At 39.6% G+C, this 17,125-nt stretch overlaps 2 protein-coding genes across 5 annotated transcripts in view; one reads left to right on the plus strand and one right to left on the minus strand.

The window, feature by feature from the left end:
- The window catches only part of LOC123980009 (gamma-crystallin S-like), a 15,629-nt gene extending 11,463 nt beyond the window's left edge, over window positions 1–4,166 (minus strand). Inside the window, exon 1 of one of the 3 annotated variants that reach the window (XM_046064132.1) lies at window positions 4,025–4,166. In XM_046064132.1, the coding sequence (XP_045920088.1) occupies window positions 4,025–4,129 (105 nt within the window). In that variant the 5' untranslated portion in view covers window positions 4,130–4,166. The remainder of the gene's footprint in view (window positions 1–4,024) is intronic. The other 2 variants (XM_046064151.1, XM_046064160.1) reach the window with 2 other exon arrangements.
- Window positions 1–17,125, plus strand: part of LOC123979997 (DNA-binding protein SATB2-like) — a 30,719-nt gene that overhangs the window by 2,671 nt on the left and 10,923 nt on the right. For both annotated transcript variants that reach the window (XM_046064118.1, XM_046064114.1), the window contains exons 2-5: window positions 7,123–7,359; window positions 9,703–9,888; window positions 13,660–13,786; window positions 15,715–15,838. In XM_046064118.1, coding sequence (XP_045920074.1) covers window positions 7,167–7,359; window positions 9,703–9,888; window positions 13,660–13,786; window positions 15,715–15,838 — 630 coding nt within the window. In that variant the 5' untranslated portion in view covers window positions 7,123–7,166. The remainder of the gene's footprint in view (window positions 1–7,122; window positions 7,360–9,702; window positions 9,889–13,659; window positions 13,787–15,714; window positions 15,839–17,125) is intronic.

The following is a 17,125-nucleotide window of genomic DNA, read 5'->3' on the forward strand; positions in this document are numbered from 1 at the left end:
ACCTTGGTGTTTGGTTTGATAGTAATTTAAATTTCGAGCAGCACACCACAAAGCTTGTTCAATCATGTTTTTATCAACTTAGAAATATAGCAAAAATTCAATCTATGTTAACTTTTAAGGACACCGAGACCGTTTTACACGCCTTCATCTCATCACGCCTGGATTATTGCAACAGCCTTTTCACTTGTTTAACCCAAAAATCTATTGATCGACTCCAGACTGTCCAGAACTCAGCTGCCAGGCTTTTAACCAGAACAAAGAAATATGACCACATTACCCCTATTTTAGCTTCACTACACTGGCTCCCAGTATTTTTTAGAATTTACTTTAAAATTCTATTGATCACTTTTAAAGCTCTTCATGGCCTCTCGCCTTGTTATATTTCTGACCTTTTAGTCCCATACGCACCAGCACGTACCTTGAGATCCTCGGGCAGAGGTCTGTTGTCTGTTCCAGAGTCTCGACTGAAAACTAAAGGGGACAGAGCGTTTGCTGTCAGGGCCCCGAGGCTCTGGAACAGCCTGCCCAAGGAAATCAGGTCAGCTGAGTCAGTGAACTCTTTTAAGTTCCTTCTTAAAACATACTTTTATAGGAGAGCCTTTCCCGATCTTATTTGACTTTATTTTATCCCTTTTATTTTATTCTATTTTACTAATTTTGTGTTTATCTTAAACGTTTATTTTAGTCTCTTTTCTTTATCTTGTATTGTTTTTGTATTATTGTTTTTTGGGTATTATTGTTTTCTGGGTATTATTGTCTTTACACTTGTTAAAGCACTTTGTAACTTGTTTTTGAAAAGTGCTCTACAAATAAAGATTATTATTATTATTATTATTATATTAAATATACTTGTATTGCATTACTATACAGTTGCAGTAAGTAGATTCTTCATCAGCTACTAATTGAGGCAATGAGTGTGGGGTTTCACTGTGTAGTTTGCCCTGTGGAGTTTTCTTGTAAACAAACAAAAGTTATGTTTATATTCAGTGTTACTTACCAAAACACACTGTGTCTATTCTTGAGCTCTAACAAGTGTGATGAATGCTTTTCCTTCCTCAACAAAACACTTTTTTTGCACACAAGACAAACACAACAGGGGCCACTGTCTTATCTTATCTTGTGTTTTTGGTCTACGTGCTTGTTCATTTGCCTTGAATTCACTCAAGGACACCTTGAGCCCCCTTAAAAACCACTGGAAACTCCTCAAGGGCTCCTAGAACCCTCTCTGGGTCATGGACCCTGCCCACACACTTTTAGGTGTCACACTTTCCAGTGACCTAAACTATAGTAAAATTCAGCCAGTCCTACTTTAAGTGCAAACACCTCAAGGACCCCATGAACCCCTTGGATGTCATCAAACTCCACTTTAGTATACTTAGAGAATTCAAAGTTAATTTAATTACAGTGAAAACCCAAAAGCCCCCTAAATTAAACCCTGCCTAAATGAATCTACAGCATTGTACAGCAGGCGGAGGTTTTCAGTGTGTTTCTATGTGATTTGTAAGTCGGAGACTACTGACTTTACATTTGGCCTCCATGTGTGCAAGTAAAGTGAAGGGAGTTTATGTTGGGAGTGTGTGGTCTCTTGGCTGTACACCCTCTGAATGTGATGCTTGAAGTGGTTTTATGTGTGTCTGAGTGAGTGAGACACTTTTTACTGGCCCAATCGAAATAAGGTCTTTTCCCCTTTTTATTTTTACTATATCACTGATATGAAAGTATTTATATTAGCCTATAAATCACTGTATTGTTACCGTTTGACATGAAAACAAACATAAAGCAAAGTTAAAGAATAAGTAAAAAATTTTCATTTTAAATCATTAAACCCTCAAATGAGTATGTCAAAGAATGAATTCAAATTGAAGAAATAACTTTGTACTTAATAGAATGAGGAATGAAAGCCATAGAGTAAATGAGAAAAGAATAAATGAATTCACTGATTTAATTTAAAGATGGGAGACAACCATACAGTGAGCTGAATATATTTAGCCCTTTATTACACACATCTCAATATGTGTACAGAGATGAAAGGAGAGGATAAAATGTCTTATGTACAAACTTTCCTTAATTAAATAGAAAAGGCATCCCAAATAGCAAAAATTACAAAAAGAAACATTTTTTATGGCGAAGTTGATTGTAAATGGTGAAATGGAATTTTAACTTCATAATAAGAGACCTGTTCCAAGAAGCAAGTTGACTGAATTAACTGATAAACTGCATTAGGTAAAACCCGGAGCCTCCTCATTACATGCTGCAAGGACAGTATGAGGGAAGAGACATATTTTGTTGAATTCCCTGTACTCTGGCACTTTAAATTTCCACATCAGAAGAATAGTTTGGGCCCTTTTTTTGCACATAGACCTGCAAGTTCAGGGGACAAAATCCAATCAGAGTCATCATTTGGTATGTGGCTGCATGTCTTGTCCTGTGTTAATAATACAATTAACAAAAGCTGAATTCCATTTAGCTGCTTCAGTTTCGGGGTCCTGTTATTGCACATGCTGGCTCACTGTCATGGCTCACTGGGACACTTGAGTAGAGTGGAGCCATCATTAATGTTATTATTAACACCTTCTCCTGCTATGATAAGTCAAAATGATTCCTGTGAAAAAGGCCCAATATGTCTTTGACGTGCTGACATCAGCTGTAACTTGGTATCTTCTCTGGTGAAGCAGCCAGATTCAAGTTTTGCTCTGGATTTTTGCTTTCAGTCTGGTCTTTGATTTGAGTTCACGACTGACTTGACCAGTCGAGAATATTCAACAATCTGGAATTAAAACCCCCTTGTTTTTGTGTTTCGGATCATTGTCCTGCTGTATTGTGCTGAAACTGAAAAACTAAAAGGAATTTCAATACCGCTGTGAAAATCTCCCAAACATCTTTTTAAAGCTTAAAGTGAGCAACCTCAAAACCCAAGGCACACCATGTTGTCCTATTACTGTATGTACTGTTTGTGTGTCTGTATCTGCTCTGTGAGTTTGAAAAAAACTCACCTAGCAGATACAGACACACAGACCCCCCCCCCCCTTAACATTTTATGTCTCCTCAAGTATGAAGGAGGGAAGTATGAAGGAGGGAAGGGGACTGATGATAATTAATCGCCCCAAATATTCCAAAAATGTGTTTATTAAAAACAGACCAAACACAAATTGAAGGAGCGAGAGAGGCGGTTTCTGTAATTGTCAAAAGTTGACATGCAATGTAATCATTACACACTTGGATTTCTTTCTAGACTGGACCTGTGTTGAGCTAATATGAAAAGAGTTTAATTGGCATTGTGTCCTTGTCTGGTGTGCGTTGATTTGAGGAAATGAATTAGATGGAAATAAAGCATGTAGTTATTTTCCTCCCTGGAGTGAAATTAAGTCTCACCAGGGGAAGCAGATTTTTGGGGGAAGTTTCAGATGTGTTTGGTGCACTGGAGAATGCACGGTAATTATTAAATCTGTTTTATGATAAAGGATTGATGGGTAAATTAGCAAAGGCAGCGTGGGAGGGACAGCTGTATCCAGAGGGACAGAGATCAGCAGCAGGATCAACATGGTGGTCTTTTAGTTACAAAACTGACATTTAATCTTGCATCATAGAAAACGTCATTTAATTCTACTTGCACCAAATCAAACATGTCAAACAGGACACGTTTGTGAGGAATCCTTGCCCTTGCTGATGCACTGGGGACTGCTACAGAGGAGGACTTGCCTTTGTTCTCCAACACGGTAGAGGGCGCTTTGGACAAATCTACAGTGAGCACACAGGAAGCCACTATAGACAAAGAAAGCAGTAAAAGCCACGCCTGGGCTGAGTTCAGCGCCGACAAAATGTAGCAAAACGTTTATTTCAACGGAAACATGGTGCCTTGAACCGTTTTGTATGCAAGCGCCCTGATTTCTCCTGCCTTTTTAACACCCCCTGTTTACAAAGTTGTCGCAGCACCAATCGGGAGAAAACATACCTTAAAGCCCGTTGCGCTACCTTGCATGCCGTTTTGTGGAAACATGCCGTTCAATCAGAAAACGTAACAAACCTGTGCAAAACGTTTTGAGATTGAAGTCACCCCCGGTGTTTCTTTTCCAGTGACACGTCTCCCTAACCCGTTTTCTGCTTGGTTCCTTGTTCTTCTCGTCTTCATACTATGTTTATCTGATCATCACTGTGTTTTGAAAGGAGGCAGAAGAGGAAGTGATTTGGTCGGGGGCATTGCTACGCCTGACAGGTTGCTATGGAACCAACTTGTCAATCACAAGTGAAGCCAATGCAGAAGTGCCTTGAACCAACAGGGGGCGACTCCACTTGTTGCAAAAAGAAGTTCAATTGTATAGAAGTCTATGAGAAAATTACCCTTTTCTCACTTGATTTATTTCCTCAGTAAACACTTCTAATTAGTTCAATTGATATTTCAAGTCTTCGTCAACACAGCATGATGTACATTTAGTGGTTCCATTTAGAATAAAAATGGAGATAAAGCAGGGTACACTTTTGGGCTTGGCTACCTTGTGATTGACAAGACGCTACCGCAATGAGCTGTCAGGAGTAGCAATGGGTATCCCTTCCCCGCTCCAAACTGTTGTCAATGGGTAACAGTTTCATCCCAATCCAAGTGTGAAATGAGAAGCACAGAGATGAATTCGATATCTGTCTTCTATGCGTGTTTAAGGGATTGTCTGGAAAGCTGTGCTAGAAAATCAAATCAATGAGTGTGAAGGCAAATTCTTAAAAACATTTATTTCAATCATATAATTTCTCAGCTAAATGTAGTAACGAAGGGCGGATTGCAATGGGTGTTCATTCTCTCATAAGCCCTAGTCGTGCTTCATACTGTCAGTTTTTTTGTGTGTTGTTTGTGTTGGACAGGCTTTTTTAACAGCAGCTATTAATTTTGCACGTGTGTTTTATTATAATCATGTGTCGCTTTTGGGTTCAGACTCATGTGTCGCTGCCAGCTTTACGGTAATACCAGTGGAAACCGCACAGTGTGAGGAAAATCACAAAGCAGAGAGAGCAGACAGCTTTCCTATATATACTGTGCTGAGGTTATATAGCATGCATGATGCTGCAGATTTTGGATACACTATTCATAGATTTAGTTTTTATTTTGAGGCTTCGCTAACTTTAAAATGTTTAACTTGGAGTTCTCTGACAGTAAACCAGAGCAAAGAAACATTTTTATAGTTTTTACTGAGGTACTAAAACCAAACAAACATGAAAACTTGATGTTTAATTTTGCTCTGTAAGGAAAGCTAATACAATCAAATGTTTGCGTTTTGTTTATTTAGTTTTATAGAATAGTATAAAGTGAAGTGTGTGTTTTTGTTTTATGCAGTAGTCTACAGCCAGGCGAGCGTTAGCTTACCTTAGCTTAGCATAAACACTGGAAACAAGGGGAAACAGCTAGCCTGGCTCTGTCTGAGGGAAACAAAATCCCAGTACCTTTTAAAGTTCATGTATTAACACATATCTCATTTAACCCTTACAAAAACGACAAGTTGTGGTTTTATAGTGCCGAAAAACATCTAATAGTCTCTGCCACCTCACAGTGACGATAGACTGCAGACCTGTCCTGCTGTGTCATGTCATCATGTCTGTGTTTGTTCACTCATGTCATTCAGCACTGTGTCTTGCACTGTGTCCCACTGTCATGTCCTTCTTTGTCTCACGTCCTGTTATGTCAATTTGTATAGCAAAAAAAACCAAAACAATCATATCTATTGTACTTCACAGTAGTCTGCTCACCTTATGTCATCATGGTAGCTCTGTGACAGGAATGTCATACCTAAACCACAGGTTTCACATGTAAATGAGATTATTTGATTACTTGAAACACCTTGCCACATAAATTAGCACATTGATAAAATAAAATGATTTTCTGGTGTGATATCTTCATGATTTTAACACACATAGTTGATGTTAAAACCACCTTTATCATAAAAAAGACCTGTATGTAACAAGTGGTGCATTCATTAGCATTCATTGACATACACTATATGGACCAAAGTAATGGGACAGCAACACATTCTAAACCCATACGCATTAATATAAGCTCCATTCTAGTTCATCCCAAACTGGGAAAACCTCTTTCTCTATGGAGCTGGCTTTGTGCAGGGGGGTATTGTCATATTGAAAGAGGAAAAGGGGAAAAAGCCAAACACAAACTGTTTTTTTAATTACTGTCTAAAATTGTATGCTGTAGCATTAAGATTTCCCTTAAAGACCACACCATAAAAAACTGCACCTACCAAAAATTAGGACTGGGGTTTTCATAGTACTTTTGTCAGTATAGTGTATGTAATTAGCATACAGCTGAAGTGGAATAAAATCAGTCCAGAGGAGAACATAAGCATTTGGTTGTATTCTTGCCTGCAGTGTTTCATACTATCCTTAAACACCCTCACGTCTGTCATTAAAACGTGTCGTTTACTCCTCTGTGTCTAAACAGTGAATGTTATACTTGTCTGTATTTAGTCTGAGTGAACGCCATTTGTTGACCTGTGATTTGTCCCAGATGCCTCTTGGCTCTCTGTCTGCTGTGGTCGTCCCTGCCTCTCTTGTAGCAACGTGTATAACAAAGAAACGTGTTCACCGGGTTGGTTAGACACAAACTGAACAACAAAAGTGACATGTTGACTTGTTTTAGTTATATCAGTTCTGAGTTTTCTTCTGGGGAAGAGTTAATGATAAAGTAAGTAAATACTCCCCATCTCTCTCTAACTCAAGTCTTAAAAGTGGTGAAATACACATGATCATCTGTTTTCAGGGATATACAAGGCACTCAAAAAACTAATTCTGTGGATTCTTTCGTTTATTTTTAACTGTTTTAATACCAAAAAAATCAAAAAGTTCTAAAAAGAAATACTTTTGGGGAAAAAAGAACAAATGCCATTTTAATGGGAAAACTACCATTTTCACCCAATGGAAAATAAGGTAGTATAGGCTATTCTTGCATGTAATGTTCGCTTTTAGAACTGGGACTTTGCATGGACAATCTGGGTTGTAGTGACCAATTCATTTAATAATATAGATTGCATCAGGTGTTGCCACTTCACTTGAGTGTCCTTGTCAGTGTACCTTGGTGTGACCTTGTATGTCATGTTAAAAATTAAAGCAAGTGCCCCTGTTTCCCCCCAGCTTCACACACTGGGCTGGGTGCACCCCCTGGAGTTTTCAGGGGGATGGAGCAGCGCGGAAGTGCGGGCATGGGAACAGAGAGCCCCGGCCTTCAGGACAGCGCCAGCCCGGAAGAGAGAGGGGTGAGCCCTGCCTCCAGTGGCCCCCCGCCATGCAAGTTGAGCTGTCCGGAGGTCAATGGCAGCCCAATAGCTCCGCGAACCAGACAGAACGGCACACTGCTGAGACCGCTAGGAGGTGGGACATTAACACACACACACGTACTACTTGAATACAGAGCATGCTTGCAATTATTATTGTAATATTAAACTAACAAATCTCTTACTTATGAGATGATGTGTGGGCGTCTGTATGCCTCTGTCCAAGTGCTTGTTGGATGCACATCATCTGAAAACCCCCTTCATCCACACCTTTCCAATTATGAATCGGAGGCAGCCTGGGGACTAATCAAACATGTCAAATCCTACTCCTCTGAAACCGACAATGTGACACAAACTTCGTGCAAGGTAGTTGTGAGATAGTTGGCAGCATCTGAACTTCTCTCTCTCAAACCTTTTTATTTTTGACACAACTACTTCCATCACTTATTGTACGTACAAACCTGTGGAACACCATGAATGTCTTGGAGGAAACATGGCTTTTCACCCTGCTTTCAAGTTTGGCAGTGGTTCTAAGTTTGTGAGAGAATTAATAAAGTGTACTATAAGTCATTACAAAATGTGCTAAAATGCTAGAATAAAGACTTCTGTCACTGCCAAATAGTCTACCAAGGACATGTGAACAATGATGGTGTCTACAGTCTGTGGTATTGGTGGCCACACACACATTGTGCATTGGTATTACAGATCAGCATGTACACTCTAAAATACCGAAGACAGAAAATACTCACGCACATATGCCCATTATTCTCTCATGCAGTTGAAAACATCATCATGCATCATCACACAAACATTGTAACAGCACACACACACACACAGATATTCGGCTGGGTTCCCTCCCTCCACCCTTCCACTGAGTGGTTGGCTTATTGGCTGATAGCGTGCCTGATGCTGCTGTGGTTTGGCTCCGGCCGATGTGTCGCTGCCTCGTCAGGAGGAGGATTGATAGCTTGTTAATTAGCAGTTCCTGTGGGACAGAGCAGTGGACTGGATGGGTGTGAATGGTTCCAGGCTAGGAGGAGCTCTCAATACTTGCCCGTGTCTAGACCGACGCACAGGAATCGGTCTCACCACTGTGAGTTATGGCATCGATCCTGAGTGCTAAATGATATAGAAAGCGCTTTAAGAGCGGTTCTGGGAACAAGTCTTATTCCTTGTGGGTTTTAATATGTGGTGCAAACACAAATACAGTTGTACAATCTACACTGCCTTACATTCACACTGGCAGCTGCCCAGTTTAACCAGAGTCTCCTACCGAGACCACCAAGCAGCTATACTGAAGCAACATTGGCAAACATCACGAACAGACAGAAATGAGTTGAAAAATGTGGCAGTCAGCTTTGGTTTCTGTAGGAGTCCCTTTCACACACATGCTGTTTCACAACTCTGAAACATGGATGATAAAGAAGAAGCTTAAACAGTACAATTCCTCCTCTCTAGATTTGTGTACACTTTGACAAATAAAAGTTCTAGAGACAAACTAGTGCAAATTTTAGCTTATGTCAGTCTATTCTGTACACACAAAAACGTTTTTTTTCAAGGGTAATTTCCTCATTTGAGGGTCCAAGGAAGGAGGGTGTCATATGTTGTACAGATTGTAAAGCTCCTTGAGGCAAATTTGTGATATTGGGCTATATAACTAAAAAATACTCTACTTGAATTATCTCGGTGAAAACTGTGAAAACAGAATGGACCGACTCACCGAACCAGTTAAGATGCTTTGTACCTCCACTGTAGTCGCTTAAAGAGTAAAAAGGATCCCCCTTTCACTTTCTCCCCCAACATTTTCCAAACTGATCCAGAGATTAAATCAGGAGCTAGCAACGCTAGTTATGTAACTTATAGACCCCCAACCACAGCTAAATAAAGAGGCAAAGGATGAGAAAATGTTTCACCCCTTCATTTGAAACATTTACTCTTCTTGGATTTCCAATTTGCTTTTACTTCTTTGTCATTTACGTACAGTCTGAACTAACTAACTTCTAGACCATGATGCTGCTGCTCTGACGAACAGCTGGATTCATCAGCTATCTGCAGGATATCCAGCATTATTTGGTGAAGTGTTTTTTGTATCTGATGCATTTAGCCCCAGGAATGCCTTACCAGATTGGGCGACCCTGTCTTCCATTTATCTAAAACTGATATAAAGTGTTGTTCACATGAGAACTCAAACCCAAAGTAACCCTTTAAAGGTAAAAAAAAAAAGAAGTAACATCAGGAAAACCAAAAAATAAACATATATGGAGAATATAAATCTGGGAAAACATTAAGCAACTTCCATGTGCCACATAACACTGGTAAGATCTGGGCCACACAACCTCCTGTTTACTCCAAGGAGCACATACGCACAAGAGGCTCGTCCCAATGGGGCCTAATAGGGCTTAACCCTCTTCTCCTATAACTCTCTCTGTCTGTCTGCTAGGTTTGATGATCCCAGTCTACTGTGTGGTGGAGCATGCAGATGTGGGTGTAGCTGGTGACTGTGAGGGGCATGGCGACCGTAATGCTGAATTTGTGTTGGTCCGTAAGGACGTCCTCTTCACACAGCTGGTAGAGACAGCACTGGTGGCCCTGGGATACTCGCACAGTTCAGCTGTACAGGCAAGTGGTAAGTAGAATCAATATATTCAGGCTCTCTTCAGTTCAGTGAACTTTATTTTAAAAAGTGGACACATTATTAGTATAATCATTAATTATTTTAAATATTAAGCAAAACTACAATAAATCCTTTTTCTTCACATTAAACAAGTTTATTAGAGATTTATCTGCTTTCTAATTAAAACCTTTGCAAAAACTCACTAGTCTTATTCTCTCAATCACATGCATCAAACTCTTAATGTCTTTAGCGGTGTATACTATGTTGTGCATTCTCTGATAACTACGCCCCACATTAATGAAGGGCTGATCTGCAGGGAACGGTACTCCTTAGTCCTGAAATTATGCATCTGCTCAGAAATCCCTTCTTCTGGATTCAGATGTTTAAGTATAGTTTATCCTTGCATGAAAAAGGCTCAAAGTTCAGCCATACGAGCAAGAGGACACACTGCAAATGTTGACAGTGCACTATAATTACAGCATTAAAGAAATCCTGTTTGGAAAGAACACGTGCGACAGTGTCAAGTCAAAGGAACAACCGTCAGTGTCTAGAAAAGCAAACTTTAATCCAGAATAAATCAGGGTCTTATAACCTAAATTCACAACTTAGAATGTATTCTGGTGGTAACTTTAGTTGCTCCATCAAGAAAATATTAAGGCTTAAAGAGAACTTTGTTTTAAGGTATATTTGCTTGATTGACAGCCAGGGTGGTTTCCACTTCCTGCTCAGCTCCACCCAGGCCTCCTCCACTTTGACAAAATTAGGATTTCTTGGCCTCAAGATGAGGGCGAGCAGTGAACCCAAATCCCAAGCTTCAGTGATGTCATTGGTCATAGTTATTGATGACTACATATTAAACAAGAATTAAAACAAATTTAGTTGACTCTCATTTGTTGGCAAAACTTCCCCAGCCTCTGCCACAACTGGGAAACATAGGTATCCAAATTTTTCCATTAATACACGCTAATGGGAAACATCTCATGTTTCAGTCTGTCTTAACACTTTGTTTGGTAACTGATGAGTAATTAATTATTTCCAGCAGCAGCTGAATAGAACATAACTGGTTTCCAGATGGGCGGGGTTTGCCACATGGGTGCAATGAATACAGAGAAGTTGTTTACCAGGAAGGTATTTTAAAGATAAATCTGTCTCATCACTCTAACACTTATCTCCTGTTGTGATTTCAGTTCACCCACCTAAACAATAAGTCTGTATCTGCACGTCTCAGACCAGCACCAAAACCTTTTTTTTCTCATCCTTTTGAGATCAAACCAAGAAGGCAGACAGAATCCAGTCAATTATGAAACAACAGCCTTCACACAAACACAGAGTAGGGCAGTTTGACATTCCTGGTGTGTCCCGTAAACACAGGGCACTCTAACCGAGCGGCCGACGCCCTGCGACCCCCCTTGCCTCCCCCAAATGGCTAGGTTTTGTTCTGAGAAATAAGCCTTTTCTTTTCAAATAAATAATTTTTGGCTGGAGTCATGCATTTTCCCCCAGTGTGGTCACAACCAAAATTATACAGAGTCTCTTCTATTTTCTTCTACGATTGAATTGCATCTTGCATAACTTTGGCTGGACAAGTATTTTTAAACTCTTAACTGGCACAGGGATTTTTCTTTAATTAACTTGAACATTATGGCTAATTAAAAAGAAGCTATTTCTTATTTAGTATCTGGTTTCTGCTCTGGGTTTAACATGGGCTTAGGTGAATTACTGAGCAAAAATTCAAACTAACTTTAAATTAAAAACATGTTTTGGGAAGCTTTCTCTGATATTACCAGTGTTGGGCAAGCTACTTGGAAAATGAAGTGAGCTAACCTACTAGCTACTCTACACTCTTCTAAAAGTAGCTTAGTTACATCTATATTATCTACAACTATATTTTATAGTTAGGTCATTTTTATTTTGAGAGAGAGAGAGAGCTCATCTCATGGAAACAGGTTTCTGCGCTTCTGCCGGCTGCACATACAGGTCCGTGTGTGGCGGTGGCGTCACTTACTGATCCATCAGAAATTCTTGGGGAAATGTAGCGAGTGGAAGCTACCGCGCTACTAGGTCAATAAAAGAGCTTTGTAACTGAAAAGCTATTTGATTCAGAAAATAGCAACGCTACCACCAAGCTACTGAGAAATGTAGTTAAATTAGTACTACTTGTAGCGATGCTACTGCCCAACACTGGATATTACTCACTTAAAGATAGCGGTTTACCATGTTTTAAGGCTGGAAACCACTAGAGGATCTTAAAATAACCCAAACCTTGTCTTAAGGAACAATATTTCAATATAGGACAATATCTTAAATAGCCTACATTTCCTATTGTGAAAGCTGTTTTAATGCTTCAATGTTAATCTTACATTTATATTCCTGCATCATTTCTAAACTGGAGTGAGTTGTGAGTAGTAAACATTTTCATAACATTGGAAGAAATTTGTGTTTATTTAATAAGAGTTTCTGCAACTTGACATACAGCAACCTGTACAGCTGTGTCAGTCTCATCCAGCTCTGTTGTTTTTCAACTAGGGAAGGCACCACCAATGAGCACAATGCCAATACAATTGTATCTGTGGAGAAAAAAAAGGGAGATGTGGGCAACATATGAAAGCAGATTAATCTTTTTAAGAAAAGAGGACTAACAAATTTCTCCTCTAGGATTATTAAAGTATTATAAGATTAACATGAACATATGAAGATCGTTTAAATTGTGTCATTAAAGAATTGACACTAATAAATGTACTGTACTTGTAGTGAGGGGGACATCTTCCAATGTGCTCTCTGGACAAACAATGTTATGGATCCACTATTTTTTAAATTACCCAAAACAATTCTTTGGCATTTTTGTACTGCAAGATCATTTTATCTAGTTGCCAACATGTAAGCAAGATACAAGATACTGATATGGTTGATATCAAATCAGCTGATAATATTGGCCATTTCAATCTATGGCATTTGGGCTCTAGAGATAATTGTGGGTTGGTTGGTAAAATGAGATTTGATTAATCTGTTTAATGCTAAAATATTCATCGCACTGACGATATAACTTTTTAGTTCTGTCACTGAATTTATTTTGGGCCGGGGAGAGTTTGAAATATTAAAGGATGTCTGCATCTTCATGTCAGTAACCTGATGACATGTGAAAGTACTGTATTAACAATCGTTTTTAAAGCAAAGTCAGCTGCAGGACACACAATAACTGCCAGTTTTGAGAAGAAATATTGTGCTGTCAGACAAGAAAACATTACCTCACAGTATTTATTCAGTACATCAACATCAAAACGCCGCTCTCATTCACAGCCTGCTTCAGTCTTTAATGTTGAGCTGGTTTTACATTTCTCCTCTGATTAATCAACTGTAGAGACCCAAGAGCGCTTTGTTCTTTTGCCCCTATCACTACCATCCTCATGCAACGAAGACACACACACACACACACACACACACAAATTTGACACAAAGATTGAGGCTGGCAGGCCGAGCCCAGGCAGGGTCTGTGTTTGATTTAGCAGATCCTAACGCGATTAGGCCTGTTTAGATTTGCACTTCCAGTCATGGTTGTGGGAAGGCCCGGGGAATGTTCAACCCCATGGTGATGCTCCAAGACTGGGAGAGCTCCTCAACGCACACAACACAAGCAGGTTAGGTTTACGTCGAAAAGAAAACGCAAGAACAGGAAAACTAGATTCTAACAATGCAGTATTCTTATTTTAGATGAATGCTTTTAAACAGACGGTGACAACGTGATTTAATTGTGCATTTGTTGTCCTGTTGGTTTGTTTTCCCCAGGCATCATTAAAGTGGGCAGGTGGAAACCGATGCCCATCCACTACTTAACAGACGCTCCAGAGGCAACAGTGGCTGACATGCTGCTGGACGTTTACCACATGGTCACACTGCGGATCCTACTGCACAGGTCAGCCATGTGTGTGTGTGTGTGTGTGTGTGTGTGTGTGTATTAGGTTTATTTCACATGATATGGTATGGAATGAGATGGGGCTAAGCTGCTAGTTGTTGTTATTATGGACTGGTTTTTAATATCATTCATTTAGACTCATCATACAAACAAAAATCAGCATAAAAGTTAAAGTTTCCTTTTTTCCCCTCGTCAGTGGTTACTATTACAACACTTTACAGGACATGACTGGAGGGGTGGGAGGGGGGTTGGGTCCATAGAGGTCAAACAACAAGTGTTTACCCCAGGGCCCCCCAAGCTGTGGTATAGGTTAATTTAAAGAGGTGGTATTATGCTTTTTGGCTTTTTTCCCTCTCCTTTATTGAGTTATATATCTTTTTTGTGTATGTACTAGGTTTGCAAAGTGAAAAAGCCTAAAGTCCACCCCAAAGGAAGTTTCCATCTCCCACAGAAAACTCTGCTCTGAACTGCCTAAAAACAGCTCGTTTGTAGTCCAGCCTTTACTTTCCTTTCTTGTGATGTCACAAGAAAGTCGTTGAGCGACAAGTCCGACACGCCATCAAAAACACCAGTGGAAAAACACTGAGCTGCAGCACACCTCTCCTCTCCCTTCCAAACACTAGCTACCCTCCAAGCAGTAACTGGACATAAAGTTGTTACTGTGACAGCTGAATCGAAGCTGTATACCGTCTTTTCGCTGACCTGCTCTTCTCTGTTTCTGATTGGCTAGTAGTCCTTAACTAGGAACTGCGCATGTGCAACTCCCAAGAAAGATCATTTAGAGACAAGATGTATCACTCCATAGCTAAAATGAAGCCTTCAACACAGGGTGAAAAGAGGAGCTGCAGCAATGTGCAGTATGACAAAAAATATGGTGGATTTTTTTGAAAATTAAACCATGTAAACCTGTTCTGGCACAACCCCAAAATAGGATTTTGAGCCTGGAAATGAGCATAATACCACCTCTTTAAAGTTTAAGCACTGTAATTGTGTCAATTCTGAAATACATTCTGATGCAGCAAGTTCAGCTTACTGTATGGATTGTTATTGGCAGGCACAACAAGAAAGCAGAAATAATAACCTGTTGAAAACAGTTGCCCCCGGTACCGGGGGCAACGGTGCTGTAGTCGACTTTTACGCCGATGTTGTTGCTCCGAGTCTAAGGGATTGTTGATGAATACTCACTGTTTTTATCATTATTTCAATGTTTTGTCATTTGGAATTTGGTTGTATGGACAGAAAATGTGTTTTAAAGATATCTACCGATAAAAGTCAACATTTTAACAGTAAATAGTGCCTAAATATGGACATTCGCCTGGTATATTTTGAAAATGTTGTATAACTGTTGTATTTTAGTTTTTTTTCATCAGATTTACAGTTACAATTGCATTCTAGGTATATTAGAAGATATTCAGTTGCATTATAAGCTTCCTTATGATGGTTTTGATGGTTTATTGCATTAAAATATAGCTTTTTTTTACCAGGCGAGGATGAAAATATCAGATATTTTCTTAATTGCATCTCCATGTAGTCTGTAATAGTAAAATAAATATATTAATATACAATGGATCCTTAGCGTCTGACTTTTCAAAGGAGACCAGAATTATGCATCTAGGCCAAATGGTTGAGGAGTTATTCCTGATTCATTTTGTGTATGTTATTTTAGGCGTTTTTTCTGGAAAAAGGTGCCTGTTTTCAACAGGATAATTAACTTAAAAAGACAAATAAAAAGCCATGAAAACAATGCTGAAAACAGGGAAAATACTTCTGACAGCAAAATGCTTGTTACTGCTCCTTTAAATTAATGTACATAATGATTATAGCAGGTTGTTGGTTGGTTTTAGCAATGTGACAGCCTCCTACAGCCCTGGCCTGAGTGAATGAAAGTTTTATTTGGCGTATAACAACAAAGCTTTTCACATGCGTAGCTTTGCGCGGCTCGAGGAGCTTCCAGCTGAGCAGTGGACCCACGCCACAGTGAGGAACGCCCTCAAAGAGCTGCTCAGAGAGACCAACCAGAGCACACTGGCCAAGGAGTGTCCCCTCTCCCAGGTAAGTTCCCACCAGCGCCACAGCAGCTACAGTACACAAAGTCTCCATTTCACACACCTGTTGTAAACACCCAGAGTGAATAGTCCTGGCACAAGTGAGGCAATGTGTTTCATGTTTCCAGTTTGTTTGGAAAGGAACTTGAGAATAAAAAATATAGTGAGGAGCAGGGAAGCTCTTTAACGTCTGTGGCAACACAATAAATATCTATAATGTCTGGATTATTCAGCCCCAGCAAAATGCACCTCTTGATGCAACTAACAATTATTTTAACTAATTGGAAAAATGTGCTGATTGTTAGTTGGTCAAATTCAAAATGTAATGACAAATGCTAATAATAAATGGCTATTAAAAATGGTAATTATGTTTTGAAATAAATCTACACAGGTGTCGTTCAGACATTTTTGCATGTTTGTTTTATATGTACACTTGGTCTGGAAGCGGTCTTGCAAACGAGGAAGAAATCAGGAAACAGCAATCAGTTTCACCTTGGTGATGGTGTGAAGAAATCACTACATCCTTGAAACAAATGTGCAAGAATTTGGGTTTGATGTAAAAAATATATTAACATAAACAGTATTAAATGCCTTGAAAGTAGTTTTAGTTTCATATACTCTGCTAAAAGATCACGTGTGGTAGTACTCTGTGGAAATCTACCCAAAAATTCAAATTAATTTAGTTCTTTATTCATACTTTCCGAGATTTTGGCTGACAGGTGACAGGCTATTGATAACTCATTTTTCATTAAACATTTGTGCAATTGGCAAGTAAGGAGATTCCTTGTGGAGAGCGAAATGTTTATCTGGGTTTGATTCTGTTTGTCACGCACGCACACACACACACACACACACATACACACACACAGATAGCAGAGATGCAGCTAATTATTTTCTCTAAACACATGTGGTTTCATCATCAGTTCACCACACACTAAGTAACTCTCTCTCTCTCTCTCTCTCTCTCTCTCTCTCTCTCTCTCTCTCTCTATCTCTCTCTCACACACACACACACTTATTGATATCGTCCCATGGGAAAGGATGCAAACACGCACACCTCAATTATCCTGCTCACACACCCTACACTCATTTGACTTGAGAGTGTGTCATTTCGACTTGTGATTTATACACAGGACTTAGTCATGATGTAATTAGTGATTAGGGGAAGTGTGTGGGTGGTGTGTGTTTGCAGCCTGACTCATGTGAGTTTGGATCCTCAGTGTTTCCCATGTTGAGCTTTCGCTACTCTTGTGGACTTTGGACTCTGTGTGCATCTCCTGTTCTGTAGAACTGA

This window comes from Micropterus dolomieu, linkage group LG01 (genome assembly GCF_021292245.1).
Source record: "Micropterus dolomieu isolate WLL.071019.BEF.003 ecotype Adirondacks linkage group LG01, ASM2129224v1, whole genome shotgun sequence".
Lineage (NCBI taxonomy): Eukaryota > Metazoa > Chordata > Actinopteri > Centrarchiformes > Centrarchidae > Micropterus > Micropterus dolomieu.